Raw genomic sequence first — 19,932 nt, 5'->3', positions numbered from 1 at the left:
CTGGCAAACAAAACGGGCAGATTCTTAGTTTTGTTTCCGGAACGAAGAATGCTTGCAAAATGGTATTAAATTCAATTAAAAATACTTCCTCCGGGCTGGTCCTGGTAGAATGGAATTTCTAAGGATGTAAACATTCAAAGAACTGGGAAAGGGTGGTAATAATTCTCTCGAAGTGCGGTCAACCGCATCAAAAGTTTTCCGATGAGAAGGCTGGTCTGGTGAACAGAGGCAGATACGGGCAATTTACTTCTGCATAAGTAGCTTTTCTCAATTTCGGATTACCTGAGTTTTGTAATTTATCGATAATACGGGCACTTGAAGTACAGGACAGACATGAAAGTTGTTTATTGATAAAAAAAAAGTACTAAACATACTTGATTCAATTTCGATTCGATTTCAATTCGATTTCGATTCGATTTCGATTCGATTTCGATTCGATTTCGATTCGATTTCGATTCGATTTCGATTCGATTTCGATTCGATTTCGATTCGATTTCGATTCGATTTCGATTCGATTTCGATTCGATTTCGATTCGATTTCGATTCGATTTCGATTCGATTTCGATTCGATTTCGATTCGATTTCGATTCGATTTCGATTCGATTTCGATTCGATTCGATTCGATTTCGATTCGATTTCGATTCGATTTCGATTCGATTTCGATTCGATTTCGATTCGATTTCGATTCGATTTCGATTCGATTTCGATTCGATTTCGATTCGATTCGATTCGATTTCGATTCGATTTCGATTCGATTTCGATTCGATTTCGATTCGATTTCGATTCGATTTCGATTTCGATTTCGATTCGATTTCGATTCGATTTCGATTCGATTTCGATTCGATTTCGATTCGATTTCGATTCGATTTCGATTCGATTTCGATTCGATTTCGATTCGATTTCGATTCGATTTCGATTCGATTTCGATTCGATTTCGATTCGATTTCGATTCGATTTCGATTCGATTTTCGATTCGATTTCGATTCGATTTCGATTCGATTTCGATTCGATTTCGATTCGATTTCGATTCGATTTCGATTCGATTTCGATTCGATTTCGATTCGATTTCATTTCGATTCGATTTCGATTCGATTTCGATTCGATTTCGATTCGATTTCGATTCGATTTCGATTCGATTTCGATTCGATTTCGATTCGATTTCGATTCGATTTCGATTCGATTTCGATTCGATTTCGATTCGATTTCGATTCGATTTCGATTCGATTTCGATTCGATTTCGATTCGATTTCGATTCGATTTCGATTCGATTTCGATTCGATTTCGATTCGATTTCGATTTCGATTCGATTTCGATTCGATTTCGATTCGATTTCGATTCGATTTCGATTCGATTTCGATTCGATTTCGATTCGATTTCGATTCGATTTCGATTCGATTTCGATTCGATTTCGATTCGATTTCGATTCGATTTCGATTCGATTTCGATTCGATTTCGATTCGATTTCGATTCGATTTCGATTCGATTTCGATTCGATTTCGATTCGATTTCGATTCGATTTCGATTCGATTTCGATTCGATTTCGATTCGATTTCGTTCGATTCGATTTCGATTCGATTTCGATTCGATTTCGATTCGATTTCGATTCGATTTCGATTCGATTTCGATTCGATTTCGATTCGATTTCGATTCGATTTCGATTCGATTTCGATTCGATTTCGATTCGATTTCGATTCGATTTCGATTCGATTTCGATTCGATTTCGATTCGATTTCGATTCGATTTCGATTCGATTTCGATTCGATTTCGATTCGATTTCGATTTCGATTCGATTTCGATTCGATTTCGATTCGATTTCGATTCGATTTCGATTCGATTTCGATTCGATTTCGATTCGATTTCGATTCGATTTCGATTCGATTTCGATTCGATTTCGATTCGATTTCGATTCGATTTCGATTCGATTTCGATTTCGATTCGATTTCGATTCGATTTCGATTCGATTTCGATTCGATTTCGATTCGATTTCGATTCGATTTCGATTCGATTTCGATTCGATTTCGATTCGATTTCGATTCGATTTCGATTCGATTTCGATTCGATTTCGATTCGATTTTCGATTTCGATTCGATTTCGATTCGATTTCGATTCGATTTCGATTCGATTTCGATTCGATTTCGATTCGATTTCGATTCGATTTCGATTCGATTTCGATTCGATTTCGATTCGATTTCGATTCGATTTCGATTCGATTTCGATTCGATTTCGATTCGATTTCGATTCGATTTCGATTCGATTTCGATTCGATTTCGATTCGATTTCGATTCGATTTCGATTCGATTTCGATTCGATTTCGATTCGATTTCGATTCGATTTCGATTCGATTTCGATTCGATTTCGATTCGATTTCGATTCGATTTCGATTCGATTTCGATTCGATTTCGATTCGATTTCGATTCGATTTCGATTCGATTTCGATTCGATTTCGATTCGATTTCGATTCGATTTCGATTCGATTTCGATTCGATTTCGATTCGATTTCGATTCGATTTCGATTCGATTTCGATTCGATTTCGATTCGATTTCGATTCGATTTCGATTCGATTTCGATTCGATTTCGATTCGATTTCGATTCGATTTCGATTCGATTTCGATTCGATTTCGATTCGATTTCGATTCGATTTCGATTCGATTTCGATTCGATTTCGATTCGATTTCGATTCGATTTCGATTCGATTTCGATTCGATTTCGATTCGATTTCGATTCGATTTCGATTCGATTTCGATTCGATTTCGATTCGATTTCGATTCGATTTCGATTCGATTTCGATTCGATTTCGATTCGATTTCGATTCGATTTCGATTCGATTTCGATTCGATTTCGATTCGATTTCGATTCGATTTCGATTCGATTTCGATTCGATTTCGATTCGATTTCGATTCGATTTCGATTCGATTTCGATTCGATTTCGATTCGATTTCGATTCGATTTCGATTCGATTTCGATTCGATTTCGATTCGATTTCGATTCGATTTCGATTCGATTTCGATTCGATTTCGATTCGATTTCGATTCGATTTCGATTCGATTTCGATTCGATTTCGATTCGATTTCGATTCGATTTCGATTCGATTTCGATTCGATTTCGATTCGATTTCGATTCGATTTCGATTCGATTTCGATTCGATTTCGATTCGATTTCGATTCGATTTCGATTCGATTTCGATTCGATTTCGATTCGATTTCGATTCGATTTCGATTCGATTTCGATTTCGATTCGATTTCGATTCGATTCCATTCGATTTCGATTCGATTTCGATTCGATTTCGATTCGATTTCATTCGATTTCGATTCGATTTCGATTCGATTTCGATTCGATTTCGATTTCGATTCGATTTCGATTCGATTTCGATTCGATTTCGATTCGATTTCGATTCGATTTCGATTCGATTTCGATTCGATTTCGATTCGATTTCGATTCGATTTCGATTCGATTTCGATTCGATTTCGATTCGATTTCGATTCGATTTCGATTCGATTTCGATTCGATTTCGATTCGATTCGATTCGATTTCGATTCGATTTCGATTTCGATTCGATTTCGATTCGATCACTTTGTAGTCAATTTCTTACTCAAACAGATAGTTTGTTTCACTAGAAACGACCCATTTAAATCCGGAACTAATAGTAGCATTCCGCACGTTCGCTTGTCAAATGGCTTGATGTCCACAAGCATCAAGCGGCTCCCAGTGACCTACTATAGGGTGTCATTAATTATTCAGCATGGTCAGTAATGCTAACAATGAGCTTGCCTTCAAAATGCACAAATCAGTACCAATCACTAAATTGCATATTTCGACGCCTCCCCCGTGTTGGCTTCCCAGCAGTAATGGACATCAAAGAGATTTCGTAGAATGTTCCCCTTCTTCGTTTGCCTTCTGGTGTAAAACTGTGGGTTGTCCCTGTAGGGTAAAATGGGGCAAAAGATTTTCTTTCTGAGATTTCTAGCTCAATTGAAACGAAAACTGATTAATGTTACAAATGTCATGTTGGTTTGAACGCTTTTCATGTTAGAAGCTTGCACTCTAAAGGGCCTTCCTCAGATGAGTGGTTAGAGTGAGCGGTTAGAGGTGTCTGAGTTCGATTCCCGGTCGGTCCAGGATCATTTCTCAATGAACATTTCTTTGCCTTGCCTGGACATAGAGTATCATCGTATCTGCCACACGATATACGAATGCAAAAATGGCAACGTTGGCAAAGAAAGCTCTCAGTTAATAACTGTGCTCATAAGAACACTAAGCTGAGAAGCAGGCTCTGTCCCAGTGAAGACGTAATGCCAAAAAGAAGAAGACTAGCATTCCAAATATTAAAGAAATCGATTGAGATTTTCTGAGTTGACTCAAGTTTGTTCACCAAAATTGTATTCACCGTGTGTATTTATTTGTGGTCAGCCAATATAGTTTATATAAAATATTGATTTTCTACTACGGTCGAACTTTCGCCCCACCGTACCCTTCCTGCAATCGCATTTTGATTAATTCATTCAACTGCACTAAATGCATCACATCGAACGGGTCGCAGTTTGAATACTCGGCCTAGATGCCTGATAGCCCACAGAAACCGTCGACCTTGGTGGCAATAATGAGTTTGTGTTTTCGGAAAAGGGCGTTAACCACATCGGAATCGGAGGCGTCGAACAACATAACCGGATGCTGCATGGACCTTTTGCTCTCCGCTTTCTCCGTTTCTGCTACTACAACATCACACAGCTACTACAAAGTTTATCGAAGTTCGGTAGAATGTATGACTGCTGATAAGAACCAGACGGTTCGGATTCCACGCGTCTGGTGTAAAGAATTCCAATCTTTCAGTCTTGCTCGAGTTATCAATTGCAACGGGTCGCTTAGTTCTGTGTGCTGAAGTCACTCTGCTCAGTCATGAATATTTGGTAAGGTGTTGAACAACAATATTATCAAATTCATTATCATCAAAACGGATTCCTAATTCTAGGTGGTCATCAATCTTCATCGTCGCCTATCTGTCGCAATCACTGTGCAAAAGCTTCAAATGTTCCGTGATCAACGAAGCTGGCTTCTGCTTCCTGGAGAATGTAGTTATCGGCGATCCCGCCAGTGCAAAAACCCTAGAATTCCCTAAACAGCAGATCCTACTCATCAAATCCGGATCCATCCCGAACTTTTCGAAGGATATCTACGCCCAACTTTCTGGAGTTCGACTGCTTCACATGTACAACCACACCGCCATCCGGAAATTCATGATCGCTGTCAGCAATCTAACAGAAATTAACCTCCAACGGAACGGTCTCGTCGAGTTCGACGTTGAACCCACCGAAAGTCGAAACCTGAAAACGCTAACCATCGTCCACAATGCCATTAACGTCATCCCGAAGAACATCCGCTACCTGGAAGGGCTCGAGAAGCTTTTCCTCTACAACAACTCCCTGGAGTACGTCGATCTGGAGATGTTCACCAACGCCACCTCCCTCAAGGTCCTCTCCCTCTACGACAACTTCATCAAAACGCTCGACTCCAAACTGGGCCTACGCTTCGCCAACCTGCAAACCCTGTCCCTCAGCAAGAACAAGCTGAACTTCATCCCGTACTTTGTAGAATCATTCCCCGCCCTGAACGCCATATCCCTACGCAAAAATCCCTGGAACTGCCGTTGGTTGGAGTTCGCCATGGGTCACATCGAAGCCCGGAGCATCCAGATCGCCCGGAAGGACGCCATTTGCCGACACAATTGGGTGGGCGATATCTGCTGCTATCGGACGGTTTTGGACTTTTTGTTCCAGATGCAGGGCCAGGAGTTGCGTCACGATCGGGAACAGCTGCTGAAGCTGGCACAGGACAATCGAGAGCTTACGGATGTGGTTGGGCGGTTGAACGAGAGTGTACGTAAGCTGGAGGAACGGGTGGTGGATAATAAGGCGGATGGTGAGGTGTAATCTGCTGCTGAGGATGATGTTTTAAAATGCTAAATGAAGATGAAGTGATGAACATATTGAAGCACGAACGTCTATGTGACAAACATTGAAGATAAGTTTCAAGTTTTGAATGACTTGTGGTCTTCGTCGAGGTAATATTAAGTTGACAGTGCCTTCCGGAGAAAGTAACATGACATCTCATTTTTAATGTGTTAAATTCCTCACTGATAGTTTAACAGTTTGATGACTCATAAGAAAGGCATGGTATCTCAAACAGTTGGATGCAACAATTACTTGTAGTGTTAGCTATAAAAGTTTTATAGGATAAATAAAAACAAGCTTTCCACATGGTCCTGAATCACATTTGAAATACGTCGTAAAGAAAAGCCTGTCAACCAAATTTCAAAGAATCGATACAAGGTCGTCAATAACAAGACAATTTAGTGTAATTGTGAAATATCATCGAAAGCACTCTATAGAAGATAAGCACAAAACAAAATGTGTGTTGTCTGAAAGTAATGAAATTTGTTACAGGATAGTGTTGCACTCATAAAACTACAATCAACTCTCCCTTACTCAATATACCGTATCTCGATAGCGAGTAAAAAACCAAAGAAAAAAATGATTTCCATGGTTAATTCTATGGTCTCTTGGATCGCAGTTGCTCTGGTTTTAGGTTCTGTAATTCGATACCTCCCTTTTTCGATGGTTGATCAAGATTTTTTCTTTTCAAATGATTAAATTAATTTAAGTTAATTTTTTACCTAAATCAGGGGATTTCAGCCTTTTTTACTCGCGGAGCCCTTTTGAAATGAAGTTGTTGCGCGGAGCAGCTGTTTTTGATCACCACTCTGTTTGAAATCTGTTTTTCTACACGCCTAAATCGATCCTATAATTCCTACAATAATCATGACGTACGATTTATGTCAGTCATTCTTTCCTTAATTTTGATTTTTTTTTCATAATTCACTCATAACTTATCCATATTTACCACACAAAGTGATTTATATTTATTTATTTTTTTATAATTTTAACTATGTTATTTCAAGGTTCAACAGGGCGTCTAAATAAAGCTTACAATTAAGCAACTAAATCAAACTGTATTTGACTTTTCGACAAATATTTTAAAATTTTCAGACTTTTGCTGTTAGTCTGAACTGCTAAGCGAGTTTCTGTAGCTATTTTTGTTTCTGTGAAATATATTTTTTTAAATATTGTGTCTAAACTCTATATAATATCCATATATTGATGATGCTCTAGATATATTTCTTATTTTGTATCACGATGGCAAAATTTCAATTATTATCGAAGTTGTTTGTACCTTAGTTTTTTTTTCAATACGAGGATAAGCATACCAACAAAATTTCCACACCCTGAAAGCTTCATAATATTATGTCTGGGAATTTCTTGAACTTTAAGGGTTGTTTTTCATATTGAGTTCAAGAAAACTCAAATTTGCAGTTAAAACTGTCACATAGAAAATGTATGGGAAAATTTTCTCCGAAAGAATATTTTTACCTTCCAATTACGAAATCTTATCCCAAATACTGAACGTTTTCTTAAAATATCCCAGGTACCGCAAAACGGGGTAACTTTGATATTTTTTTGTAATAAATTCGGAATATATCTGCATTATGTTTGAAAGATTTATATTTTTAAAACAAGTACTGTCACCTTAGTCTTCTTCTTTCTGGCGTTACGTCCCCACTGGGACAGAGCCTGCTTCTCAGCTCAGTGTTCTTATGAGCACTTCCGCAGTTATTAACTGAGAGCTTACTATGCCAATGACCATTTTTGCATGTGTATATCGTGTGGCAGGTACGAAGATACTCTATGCCCTGGGAAGTAGAGAAAATTTCCAACCCGAAAAGATCCTCGACCGGTGGGATTCGAACCCACGACCCTCAGCTTGGTCTTGCTGAATAGTTGAGCATTTACCGCTACGGCTATCTGGGCCCCCAGTCACCTTAGTCATCGATAACAATTAATAGATTGCATTAAGATTCGTTCAGTATGGTTTGGATTCCACTTTATCAAAGTTACTCACATTATCAAACGGGGTATTTTACGGTACATGAAAGTTAAATCATGATCGAGAGTCTCGTTAAAACTGTCGCATAAAGTCGTTTGGCATAAAACCGTTTGGCATAAAGTCGTTTGGTATAATGGTCGTTTGGCATAATAGTAGTTTGGCAAAATGGATCTGAAACTAAAGATTTTTTAAGATGACATTCGTTTTTACGTTTCTATTAAACCCCTCTGACGACATCAAGCTTCTTTTGGAGCCAATTGATCCAAATCAATATGACACTTACAATCATATGCTTTTGAATCAATTAAAGCATAGTAGGAAAGTTATTGCCAATAGTATTTTATTATTTATCTAGAAATTACCCGTCTTTCAAACATAAATTCTTCTTTAGAGGTTCGCTATTGAAAAAAAAAATTTGCACTGAAGATTTTGATATATTTAGCACAAATTTACCCTTCTTTCGAACATCAGATGTTATTTTTAAGTATGATGCAACCATGGTCCCGAGATGAACTAGCCCAGGGCTAAAAATCTCGTTAATAAAGATAAAAAAAAAAAAACCATGATAATAGGTATAAAAAATGTTGATTTAAAATTTAAATAAATTTTATTTTTTTAGACAAAGACTATTCTTTGAAGCTATATTTTTTAGATATTTTTTGTTTCCAACTGATATGAGAACGGCAATCGATAACATTGATCTGCGCAAGAGAAATCGATTACTGCAGTTAACCCGAAGATTCTGAACGCATTTTTTTATGTCCTTTCGCTTTATTGCGCCGCAATAATTTTTGGCGTTCAATCTTCTATTGTTTGAATAATAAATTTTGCCTTCTTTTAAAAATAGGCTGTTCGTTATATTTATACAGTTATAAGATTGAATTTAGTAAAGCTAAATGTTAAAAAAAATTATATTTTGCTGTTTTATCAATTCTTGCAAGCCGCGCTGTTAGATTGAGCATTACTTTAGAACCTGCTAATATTTCAACATAAATGATTGTTTTAAACAAAGCACATGATCTCCTTCTGAGGTATACTGGGAAAAATATTGTTTCAATTACAAATTTCTCTTCTTTCGATAATATACGGTATATTTGATTAACACTTCCAATATTAAAATTATTATTGAATCTTTCAAAACTTTGGCCACAAATATTTTCTTTGAAAAATGTGTTGTTCATTCGAGTTATGCTGTGAGAAGATTTATCTTGCGTAAAAGCCTTGAATATTTCAAACGAAAAATATTGTGCTCTTGCAAATATGTTTTTTCCTGAAAAGGTCTTCCATCAGACCCGTCACTAGTTTTATTTAGTTTTGCGCTCTAATGTCACAACAATTTTTGACATCCATGACTTAGCAAATCTCTGAGCGAACGCCACGCTAGTTGAGTACCTACGAAAACTTTTTGCCATGGATTTGTTGGTGTTGATCTCGGTAAAAGCCTAAAAATGCCGATATTCATTCTAAATCTCTCATTATGCCTAACGGTCATTATGCCAAACGACTTTATGCCAATGAGGTGCAATCGTTTCAGATTGTGTCTAAAATACCTCAAAAATCTAAAATTAGGGTTTGAATAAACCCTATAATTGTACAAAGCTTGCTCTTAACAAATATATCAACCCAAATAGCACACATGTTATATTTGAGTATTACGAACTGATATATGACCAGTTCTGGTCATATATAGTTTTAAAATACTCTATTATAACATGTGCGTTGCTTGGGAAAGATGTTCACATGCTGCCTACTCATTTACAGGAACATAATTCCTTCCAGGATTTTTCAGGTTTTAAAAGTAATTCCAGGTCTAAGAAGTTCTCCAAAATACATAAATGATTGACGAATAATTAATTTCAAATTACAAAGATTACAAAGATATGTAGATCGACTTTGAAACACTTGAAAATGAAAAAAAATATATCAATAAATTTCAATCAGTATTTTTCACTCAATAAAAAACATGTTTTTTTTTTATATGTTTAAACAATATAAAAAAAATTAAAACAAATGGCGATTTTCATTTTTCTTTTCCATGAAAACCAGTTATGCTTATTATTAAAGTACCTTTAATCATCAATACCAGATATGAAAAAATAGTCTATTCAAACTTAAGGAAACCCTTCCCTTAAAATAGGTTTCAGATTTAAGGACATCAGAAAATTTCTGTACAGGGCATTCTGTTCTGAGTTTCAGGAAAATATACCCCAGGCAGTGCACAGTGGTCCAGGAATAAGTTCTACGCGGAAAGATGCATTTTGAGCTTTAGAATGAAACATTAGACGAAAACGTTCTTCTTCTTCTCTTTCTTGGTATCACGTCCTCACTGGGACAGAGCCTGCTTCTCAGCGTAGTGTTCTTATGAGCACTTCCACTGTTGTTAACTGAGGGCTTTCTTTGCCAAAGTTGCCATTTTCGCATTCGTATTTCGTGTGGCAGGTACGATTATACTTTATGCCCAGGGAAGTCAAGGAAATTTCCATTACGAAAAGATCCTGGGCCGACCGGGATTTGAACCCAGACACCTTCACCATAACTTTGCTTTGTAGCCGCGGACTCTAACCACTCGGCTAAGGAAGGCCCCAACGTTCTTCTACAAAGTTGTTTGTATTAGTTAAGCCCTTTGTTTGGTGTTATTTAATATTAGGGTGAACCACGTTTTTAGTTATTCTTAGTTATTATTTCTACAAATAAGAAAGTAAGTTACACCATTTCTATGAAAACGTGGTCCACCCTAATTTTCAATAACACCAAACAAAGGGCTTAACTAATACAAACAACTTTGTAGAAGACCGTTTTCGTCTAATGTTTCATTCTAAAGCTCAAAATGCATCTTTCTACGTAAAATGCTTTCTGGACTATAGTGCAGTGGCGCAACCAAGGTAGGGGGAAGGGGTTCGGAGGTCAAACCCCCCTCCCCCCAGAGCAGATTTGTTTTCAAGAGTTACCAATTTGATCGATATTCAGACAGACCGGACTAGATCATATATTGGCCTCGTAACTTAAGACTTCGTCAATTATGATTTTTCCGATACTATTTTAATACAGGTGTTTCATCAAGACCCCCGAATAGTTTTATAAAAAAGAAATTATCTTGCTATTTTGATAAATGTTTTGGACGAGAAGTTTGTCAAACATACATGCAGATATGTATGCGTTGTGCATATTGAGACCGTTTACACAGCGGATTGAAGCAAAATACGCTTCAAAAATCTTGTTTCAGAGAGCACGTGAATTTCCGGAGAAGAAATTCTGTAGTTTTTAATGATTACAAAAAAAAATCCACAAAAGATCAAGGGAGATGATGGTTCTCTTCCATATTTCAAAAATAAAACCTTTCGCTATTTTTTATGGAACCTGAAGATTATTCTATCCCCCACAAACGAAATTCGGAAAATTATTGGAAAACTTTACCAGATAGAGCTCCTTCTTGGCCATTTGTTCATATTTTTGGATGTTTTGTTCTCTTCGCCAGGGGGGGTTTTTGTCGGAAAAATCTTCTGAATATCGAAAATAAGATGCGCTTCTATGCTAAAAGTATTGATTTAAATTTTGTACTCGAAAACTTAAACAAAACCCAAGCCTTGTTCGCTTCGGAGCTCTACCGAAAATACATCTCATCCTACAACAGATTCCTTATAAGTTTATAAAAAAGTATGCATAGGGTTGGAGAGAGAAGCTTCAGTTTGCAAAAGTTAATTCGTTTTTTTAATGTTAGCCTAGGTATATTAATTGTTTTATTTTCTCAAAAAAAAAAAAAAAACATTACTTTGAGTTTACAAAACCCCCCTAGAGCCAAATCCTGGTTGCGCTACTGACACCAGGCATTCGAAAAATCAAAATATTTGCATTATTTGCTGTAATAATGGAACTTATCTATTTGAGGATAAATCTGTTTCATAATAGCAAAAATCAGATGAGATGGAGTTCTTAACATAACTTTAGAATCTTGGAGAGATATCTTGGGGAAATCAGGGCTGGAAATATGAACTTAAAATACCTCTAGTCTAGAAAAACAAACATGAATTATGAATACAAAAAGAAATCTAACAGGAACCACGACATTCTGGTGTGAGTTCTAAGTATAACCTGATGAATTCCAACAAGATTCTCTAATGAAACTCGTACAATTTTCTTAATAAATCGCGGAGATAATTGAAAACAAAACACTCGAATCTCTTAATAATGTCGTAAAAGCTTCTATGATGAAATTCCTTCAAGAAATTCCGATATAATTCCTGTAATAATTGCTGTAGAACCTTGAATTATTTTTTTTTTTATTTGGATAAATCTCCATGGAGGTTCGGAAGTATTATTTGAAACAAATATTAGGGAAATGTTTAAACCGCAAGAATTCTTGTGATACATAGTTTATAATAGATTTTATCGAATTATAAATTTTTGGATCAATTTCTGAGAGTAATCGTGGATAAATTTTCAAATGAATCCTAATAAAAAAAATGAAAAAATCCACCTAGGTATTATTGTAGAATTTCTTGGAAAATGCCGAAACTCTGAGGTAAACCGTTGTGGAAAAATTCCTGTAGGATCTGTGATAAACCTTCTGGAAATAACAACTGAAAAAATCGATGAAATAATCAGTGAAAAAAAAAAACATCTACAGGAAATCCTGGGATAATCGTTAGAATTTTTTCCAAAATATTCCATGTCAAAATTACAGGAAGTAAGTAATGTTGCAATACTTTAAGATTTTCTTGATGAAATTCTGAAGCAATTCATTAGAACTCCCGAAGCATTTCTTGGGATCTGAGAAAAGTATCATTAATATCTTATGAAATTGTAGTGTGATTGTCTCTGTAGATTTTTGCACCAGGATTTACTGGAAGCAGGCTAAGGCGAATAAGTGACTCTAGAGACTATTTTGATGAAAACAGTCACTTTCGGAATCTTACATAAAACTAAAAATTATTCAGATATTTGCATTGAAATTGTGACCAAAACTCTGAAAAGAGACCTTCTTACCTGAGAAATTTACTATTTTGCTTACCTGTTGTAATATTTGCTCTTTTCATACATTTTTTTCATTTTTGTAGAATAGGCAAAACATATTAAAAAAAATCAGTCCAACCCAACTGGAACTGGGATCTGAACTTGCATTTACCAACTTGCTAATCTGGCAAGGAAGCAATTGTCTAAACATGTTTTATGCTGAATAAATAACAATCACCTAAAAATTAAAGATTGAACTTCTCAAGTAACGTTTTAACATCGATGCAGCCGAAATTTATTTTAATTGATGAGATTTTGTGTCACAAAAAATTCTACGACATATTACTGATCAAAATAATTTTCCTGATTGTGGCGGAAATTCCCTGAGAATTCCAGATTTTTTTTCCAGGTTGAACAAAATTCCCTGATAATTCCAGGTTTGGCGGGCGAGGTAGTAGTTTTGTTTCTTCGTAAAATTTGGGCGTAGCACTCTTGCCCCATGTCCCCTTATGTGCTATTGTACAGCTGACACGCTCTATATTAACCTATTATAGTCCTAAAAGCCCAAAAAGGCGAGGTTTCTTGGGCAGATAAAAACCTGCTTCGATCTTACGATAAATTTGCAAAATTTCAACCAAGTGTCTCCCACAGATCTTTGCAAACACTGGAATAGAAAAAAGGATCTCTTCACTAATCCGCTAAAATAAAAGCAAACTTTGAACAAATAATCTGTTATTTTGCCAGGGATACTTAGAAACATCATGGGCCAGTCTCTTTCCATTTGATTTCACAGCCTTTCCACTAAATTATGTCATTTAACAGCGTTCTCTGAAAAAAAATCTTCCCAACTTCAGTCAACCACATTCAGATAAATAGTTTTCAATAATTTATTGAAAACCCATTAGCACACAGAAATGTTTTGCTATTTATCCACGCTTTCAACCGGAAAGCAACTATTCCAAAGTTTCCACTCGCCTTCAAAACTCATAACGAGTAAAATTTCGTCCATGTGCGCAATAAATAACGCCTGCCATCGACATCTGCAAATAAGTGGCCGCAAAAAGCGTTCCCATTTTACGCACTGTGGTCCACTCCGCTGAAAACGCTGCTCGTTTGCTGCTCGCGTTTTCCGCGAGGGGTGGAACCAACTTGATTACGGCATAATTAGTTTATATTCATATTCCACTCTTTGACTCCAGTGGCTGGCGGCCCGTCGTGATCGGAGCAATTAGCGGGCTCCCTGAACCCATCATCAGTCTTTCAGACTCCGGTTCGGACAAGAGGACCAGCTAGCCTCGAAAGAGTGCATCAGAATCGCGCAGCAAGAATAATTAACTGGAGAGTGTATTAAAAAAGAGGTTTATAAAGACTGCCAACGACTTGAAGGCGGGAAATGGCTTTTAATTTTCGCTTTCCATCATCATCGCCACTCTGTTGGTGAGTGTCCTTTCGCAGCGTAATTTTCGCATTTGGCATTTCGGTGATTGTTTTAAAGATTAAAGACAACACATCGACGTAAAATGCCACCGTAATAAATATCACTCTGCATCTAACGAGATCTTCACGTAATTGAAAAGTGCCGACAAATCGCCATATCTGCCGGAGAAAAAATAATTTACGAGTTATCATTTTCCATCATTTTCCGCCAGCTCGCGTTCGGCGACAATATCCGATAAAGCTTTAATCAGGCCATTTTCAGCACGAAATTTACGATCAATTCCGATGGCAAGATGACGACGAGCTCGGAATGCATCATGGGGCGCCCCATCACAGCACAGTGTACTATTTTGGGAGAAAAAATATCCTCTATAATAATATTTTGAGTATTGCTTTTGTACAGTTTATCCATATCCAATAATTTTATTGCATATACAGTATTCGACGAGACATTTGCAACTTTTTCGATTTTCTATACAAAAATCTTCACGTAATTCCAAGAACGTTCTCACTAGGATGAGCCTGTTTTTCAGCTTAGTGCTCAATGGGCATTTCCACTGTTATTGACTGGAAGTTTTCTTTGCCTAAGTTGCCATTTTCGCATTCGTATATCGTATGACAAGTACGATGATACTCTGTTTGTACATGATCTCCAAAAGTTCTCGTTCGCGAGAAGAACGATTGACCATATTTATAGTGAAAATCCTGGGGTTCTAAATGTAATTATTGTTACAAGAAACTTCTTTAACCGTTAGAAAAACAAATAGAGCAACCCTCTATGGCATTCCTGAATTAATCAATTAATGGTTTCTTAAAAAATCTTAGTAATCTTGACTAGCATTTTGTAAACTTTTTTTTGGATTTCGGCTTGCAGTCCCAATCAACGCTTTTGATTCTGACTGCAAGCCGAAATCCAAAAATAAACTTAAAAATATCCATGGAAAACCCTGCATTTGTTTTGGAACAAATTCCCGTGAGCATAAATGGAAGTAAATCTTGAGAAGTTTCTGAAACATCCAAAGCTAACTATCAGAAGATTATTGAAGAACCTTTGGATAAAATAATGGATTAATCTATTAACTGAACGTGTGATCACTCTTGATAAGATCTATCAAAACATTGTTGAATCCCTTGACGATTTTTAGAGAAATTGGTATAGAATATGGTCTCAATTTCAATGCAATTCTTCAATAAGTCATTTTTCAATGAAAGCTATGTAAAAAATCCAAATAAACCAAAATGGTTTCTAAAGTCTCTTTTTTCCTTATTTCGCTTACATTGAATCCTAATCCAAGATTTTACAGACTTTAAAGAAATCTTCAGATACTATAACGGGATTCAAAGACTCTTCAAGAATTTCGTCTCTGATTCCCCGAGGAAAAGTTTCAGGAATTATAATAGCGATATTGTTTGAATACCTCCAGGGTCTCCTACAGCGATCTCTCCAGAAATTCTTCAAGAAATTTCTCTACCAAAATCTCTAATAAATTCTTCAAGGATTCTACAAAGGATGCTTAGAAGAAATTCTCCAGAATTTGCTTCTGGAAATCGTTGAGAACTGCACCCTGTTTTGCTAGATTGTCGGCGTTTTCTTTCCCCTCAATTCGACAATGGCCGGGCAGTACAATGTAACTTCGTTCCTACTGGCCAATTGCTGCAGAGAAAGAATGCATTCCTACACTAACTTTGATCTACATGTGAATGCCTTTGGAGTATTTAAAGCTGCTTGACTGTCCCAGAAAATACAGATCTTTCCAAACCTTTAGTTTCCTTTGAGACAAACATTTTTACAGTCAATGATGGCTTTTATTTCAGCTTGGAACACAGTGGGACTAAGCCCCATAGCGATTACCTTCCTGATACCAGGGCCGAAAACTCCAGCTCCGGTATTGTCGCCCATCTTTGACCCGTCGGTATAAAATACAATAGAACCTGGACGTAAACTTGGCCTACCAGAATCTCAAATATAGCGGCTTGGTTTAACCACTTTAAAGGGAACATTATAGTTGGTCTTCGTTGTCATCCAATCTTCTTTTGTTTCCATATCTGAATTCAAACTGAATTCGTCGATGATCTTCATGTGACCAATCAAATCACCATCTAGTATTTTATTATAACGAATAAACTGCAAGGCATTTTTTGCAACTTGCAGTTTGATGAATTGATGCAAAGGCAGTATATTAAGAAGGGCATCCAAGGCAATCGATAGTGCACTTTTCACTTTTGGTAGATTTACCTGATTGATACGCAAATTGGTAAGAGGCATATCTTTTAAACTTGTTGACTTGATGAAGTCATCAATTATTTTTTCCATTGTCTTTAAAAGAACAGAGGAAAGGTTTATAAGTCTAAAGGCATTGGGAGTTGTTTTATGCTTTCTTCCAGCTTTTGGGATGAAAACAACTCGAAACTTTTACCACGCTTTTGGAATATATGAAAGCGCAACACATGCTTTGAATATTTCGGTTAAGAACGGACAAAGCGTCTCTTTTCCTTGTTGCAGTAAACCTGGGAAAATGTCATCTTTCCCGGCAGATTTGAAAGGCTGAAAAGTACTTAATGCCCATTCGACCTTTGAAGGCGTGATGATTCCACAAGCTTTCTGAGAAGGCTTTTATCGACCATACACGTCTTGCCTCATATGAGACCTGTTCTTCATCCGAAGATGGGATCGATTCAGGGAAATGAGTTCTCATCATTACATAAAATGTTTCAGAAGAGTCAACTGCCTTCTTTTTTAAAGGCTACCTAGACCATTTGAATGGTCTTTTGAAAGGACTTTGTGCAGCCTTGTGCATTGATCCATTGCTCCGGGTAGCACAGTAAGGGCACAATACTGTGGAGGGTGCCCCGGTACTCCATAGGCACCGTTCACGGTTAGGTTTCATTTGACCCCCCCTAACCATTCATTCCTAGGCACGGTATGCTTTTAGCCGTATGAAGGACTTATTCCCCCGGAACAGGCAATCCGTAGTGTTATTTCTAGCCTTGTTGCCATCGGCTACCGACACTACATGGTTATCTAGGCTATTCGAGTATAGAAGCTGATATTGAGGATCAACTTCCATTGAGGCTGAATAGCCATCGTTCATCTGGGTTGCTTCAAGAATTCATCCACGTTTCCTCTCCGAAATCCAAAATTCTTTGAGGAGATCATCGAACAAATCTTTTTTGTTAATAGGGGGTTATTGTTAACGACTGGATGGTTTAACTTGCTGGAAATATTTTCGGCACTGCAGTCTTGAAAATAAGCTAACACGTGTGTTGCTCCTACGTCCGACGTTTCGATTATTTTATTTAATTTATTGAATAAAATAACCGAAACGTCGGACGTAGGAGCAACACACGTGTTAGCTTATTTTTAAGACTGCAGTGCCGAAAATATTTCCAGTTTGTTAATAGGATTAATAGGAACAGGAACAGCATTTCATCCAAGTATTATTCCTGCAGTTTTTCCAAATATTTCTTAAGAAATTTCTCAAAAAAATTCCCATAGAATCTTCAAAAGTTTATTTAAGTTTTCACACCAGTGTAAACAGCAATTTTTCCAATAATTCCTACACACTTCTATAGAGATTCTGTCAAATACTTTATCGAAAATTTTCTTTGGAAAATCCTTCGGAATACTATCCCGAGATTCGATTGATTTTTCGATTATCTTAGAAAATTATCTAGGAAAATTATCTTCTTAAACATCCTAGAGAGTTCAAGAGTCAATTCAGAGATCCTTGTTTATTAAAGGTGACTTTTGAACCATACATAACTTTTATCAGAGGTTACTCTAAGATTTTCTTAAGAAATACCTCACGGATTTGTTTAAAATTAAAAAAATCCTTGGACATTTCTCTGAAGACATTCCTAGATAAAATCTGATTTTTTTCAAAGCTTATTTTAGGAAATCTCAAAGTACTGGAAAGTACTACAAGTTACTAAATTTCTATAGAAATCATAGAAAGAATCTCTGGAAAAATTACTAAAGGTATTATTAGAGAGGCTCCCTAGTTGAAATCCTATACAAATCCTGAAGGACAATTTTAAAGGAAATCCATAGAAATTTCTGGAGAAGCTATTGATTGAATTTTAGGAGACATTTCAATCGGGAATCTTGGAGGATTTTCAAAAGAAATCGATGGATAAAATCTTGGAGGGGTTAGCACTTTCCTGAAAAACTTCACAAAGAATTTTTGGAGAAATTCTGAAATAATCTTCGGAGAAATTTCCTTTACGTGGTTCCCCGTGGGAAAATACAGGTTGAACTCTTGAGTTGTTCTAAACAAAATTCTTGGGAAAATTCCCTAGGAAATGAGTTACCGACCAAAATGTCACTAATACCCCTTTGAGCCCCTCAAATATAGTAACTTTCGATTTTAAGTCCTGGGTTCAAATTTTTCTTAGCTTCATTGTGCACCAAAATTTTTGCCAACATTTGTCCTACTCATGGTTTCGAACGTGGACGTGCCTCTGATTTTCAACCCCTCTGCCTTTAAATCAATATATAAGGCCATGGAATTTATGTTTTTTGTTTGAGCTCACGTGTAGAAATTTAATGAGCATGTTTGGGGAAAGAAAAGTTGGAGCAAGAAAACAATGACGAGGACTGTAAACATTTAGCTGGCCGGAGAAAACTGTCATGAACATCATGATAACTGCATTGATCGAAAAGGGGCAGTGAAATCGAAGGCGAAATTTGAGAAAGACGAAATCCAGATCACTAAAGTCTAGGTGGTGAAAAAATCGCAATAAAAAACCCTAAATTTATTTCACAAAAAAAATACGGAAAAAACTATTTTTTATAACTTTTTATAATCGAGTTTGAAAGCAATGACATGTAGTTTTCAGTAATAAATATGATTGTACAAGAACAGTGATTATATTTGATCAAAAAGATAAGGTAACATGGTCCAATTCGGACCTAGCAACAGTTTTTTGTCCATATTTATTCAGTGCGATGATATACATGGAAAGTTTTATGTTTTCGTGAAAGCCTGGTTCAGCGCGCACACTTTTCTCTCTGAGAGTTTTGTGATGTCTCCAGAAGGTCCGAATTAGACCAACCCTGATCTAATTCGGACCATTCTATATATTATCGTTTTTTTTTTGTCATGGTAGTAATAAAATATAACTCCGATTTGTTTGGTATCAATGATTACACAGCAGCATAGCATAGCATAGCATAGACTGACTGTACATGTCAATGGTTGCTACTCCGTGATTGATCGGAACTGGTAAGAATTGCACTGGGATCCAAATGAATAAGGGATGGGAGTTTCCGCTTACTCTCGAAGTGCAATTTTAGCAGATCTAATATTATTGATCAATAACGGCGCCGGCCAAGTCCTCACAGTCAGTTGGGATGGGGAAGGAATGTTAGGGTGTAATGATTGTTGCTTCTAGAGACCGAGAATACCTCTGCATCTCCACAATCACCACGGGAAGGGTGTTTATTAGTGGGGGAGGAAAAGATCTGGGAGTCACCTTTGGTCGGTGATGCGATCCATGGACAAGGGGGAAATATACGACTTACATTTAAAACTAGTTTTGTATTTTTGTTTCGAGAAGTTTTTAGTAGTAGATTCAAAAAAAAAAAAAAAAAACGTCAGCATCTATAA

The 19,932-nt window shown here is 36.7% G+C and overlaps 2 protein-coding genes across 5 annotated transcripts in view; one reads left to right on the top strand and one right to left on the bottom strand.

Annotated features, from left to right (window-relative positions):
- LOC5576444 (bifunctional heparan sulfate N-deacetylase/N-sulfotransferase) overlaps positions 1-19,932 on the bottom strand; it is a 653,265-nt gene that overhangs the window by 74,738 nt on the left and 558,595 nt on the right. The gene's annotated exons all lie outside the window — the stretch shown is intronic.
- On the top strand, positions 4,759-6,262 carry LOC5576455 (leucine-rich repeat-containing G-protein coupled receptor 4). The gene is made up of 2 exons (XM_001662592.2): positions 4,759-4,905; positions 4,968-6,262. The coding sequence occupies exons 1-2, from the start codon at positions 4,895-4,897 to the stop codon at positions 5,923-5,925; spliced, it is 969 nt and encodes a 322-aa protein (XP_001662642.1). The 5' UTR covers positions 4,759-4,894; the 3' UTR covers positions 5,926-6,262.

The sequence above is a fragment of the Aedes aegypti genome, chromosome 2 (assembly GCF_002204515.2).
Source record: "Aedes aegypti strain LVP_AGWG chromosome 2, AaegL5.0 Primary Assembly, whole genome shotgun sequence".
Classification (NCBI taxonomy): domain Eukaryota; kingdom Metazoa; phylum Arthropoda; class Insecta; order Diptera; family Culicidae; genus Aedes; species Aedes aegypti.
Note: the sequence above shows the minus strand (reverse complement) of the source record. Positions and strands in the feature narration are given on the sequence as shown.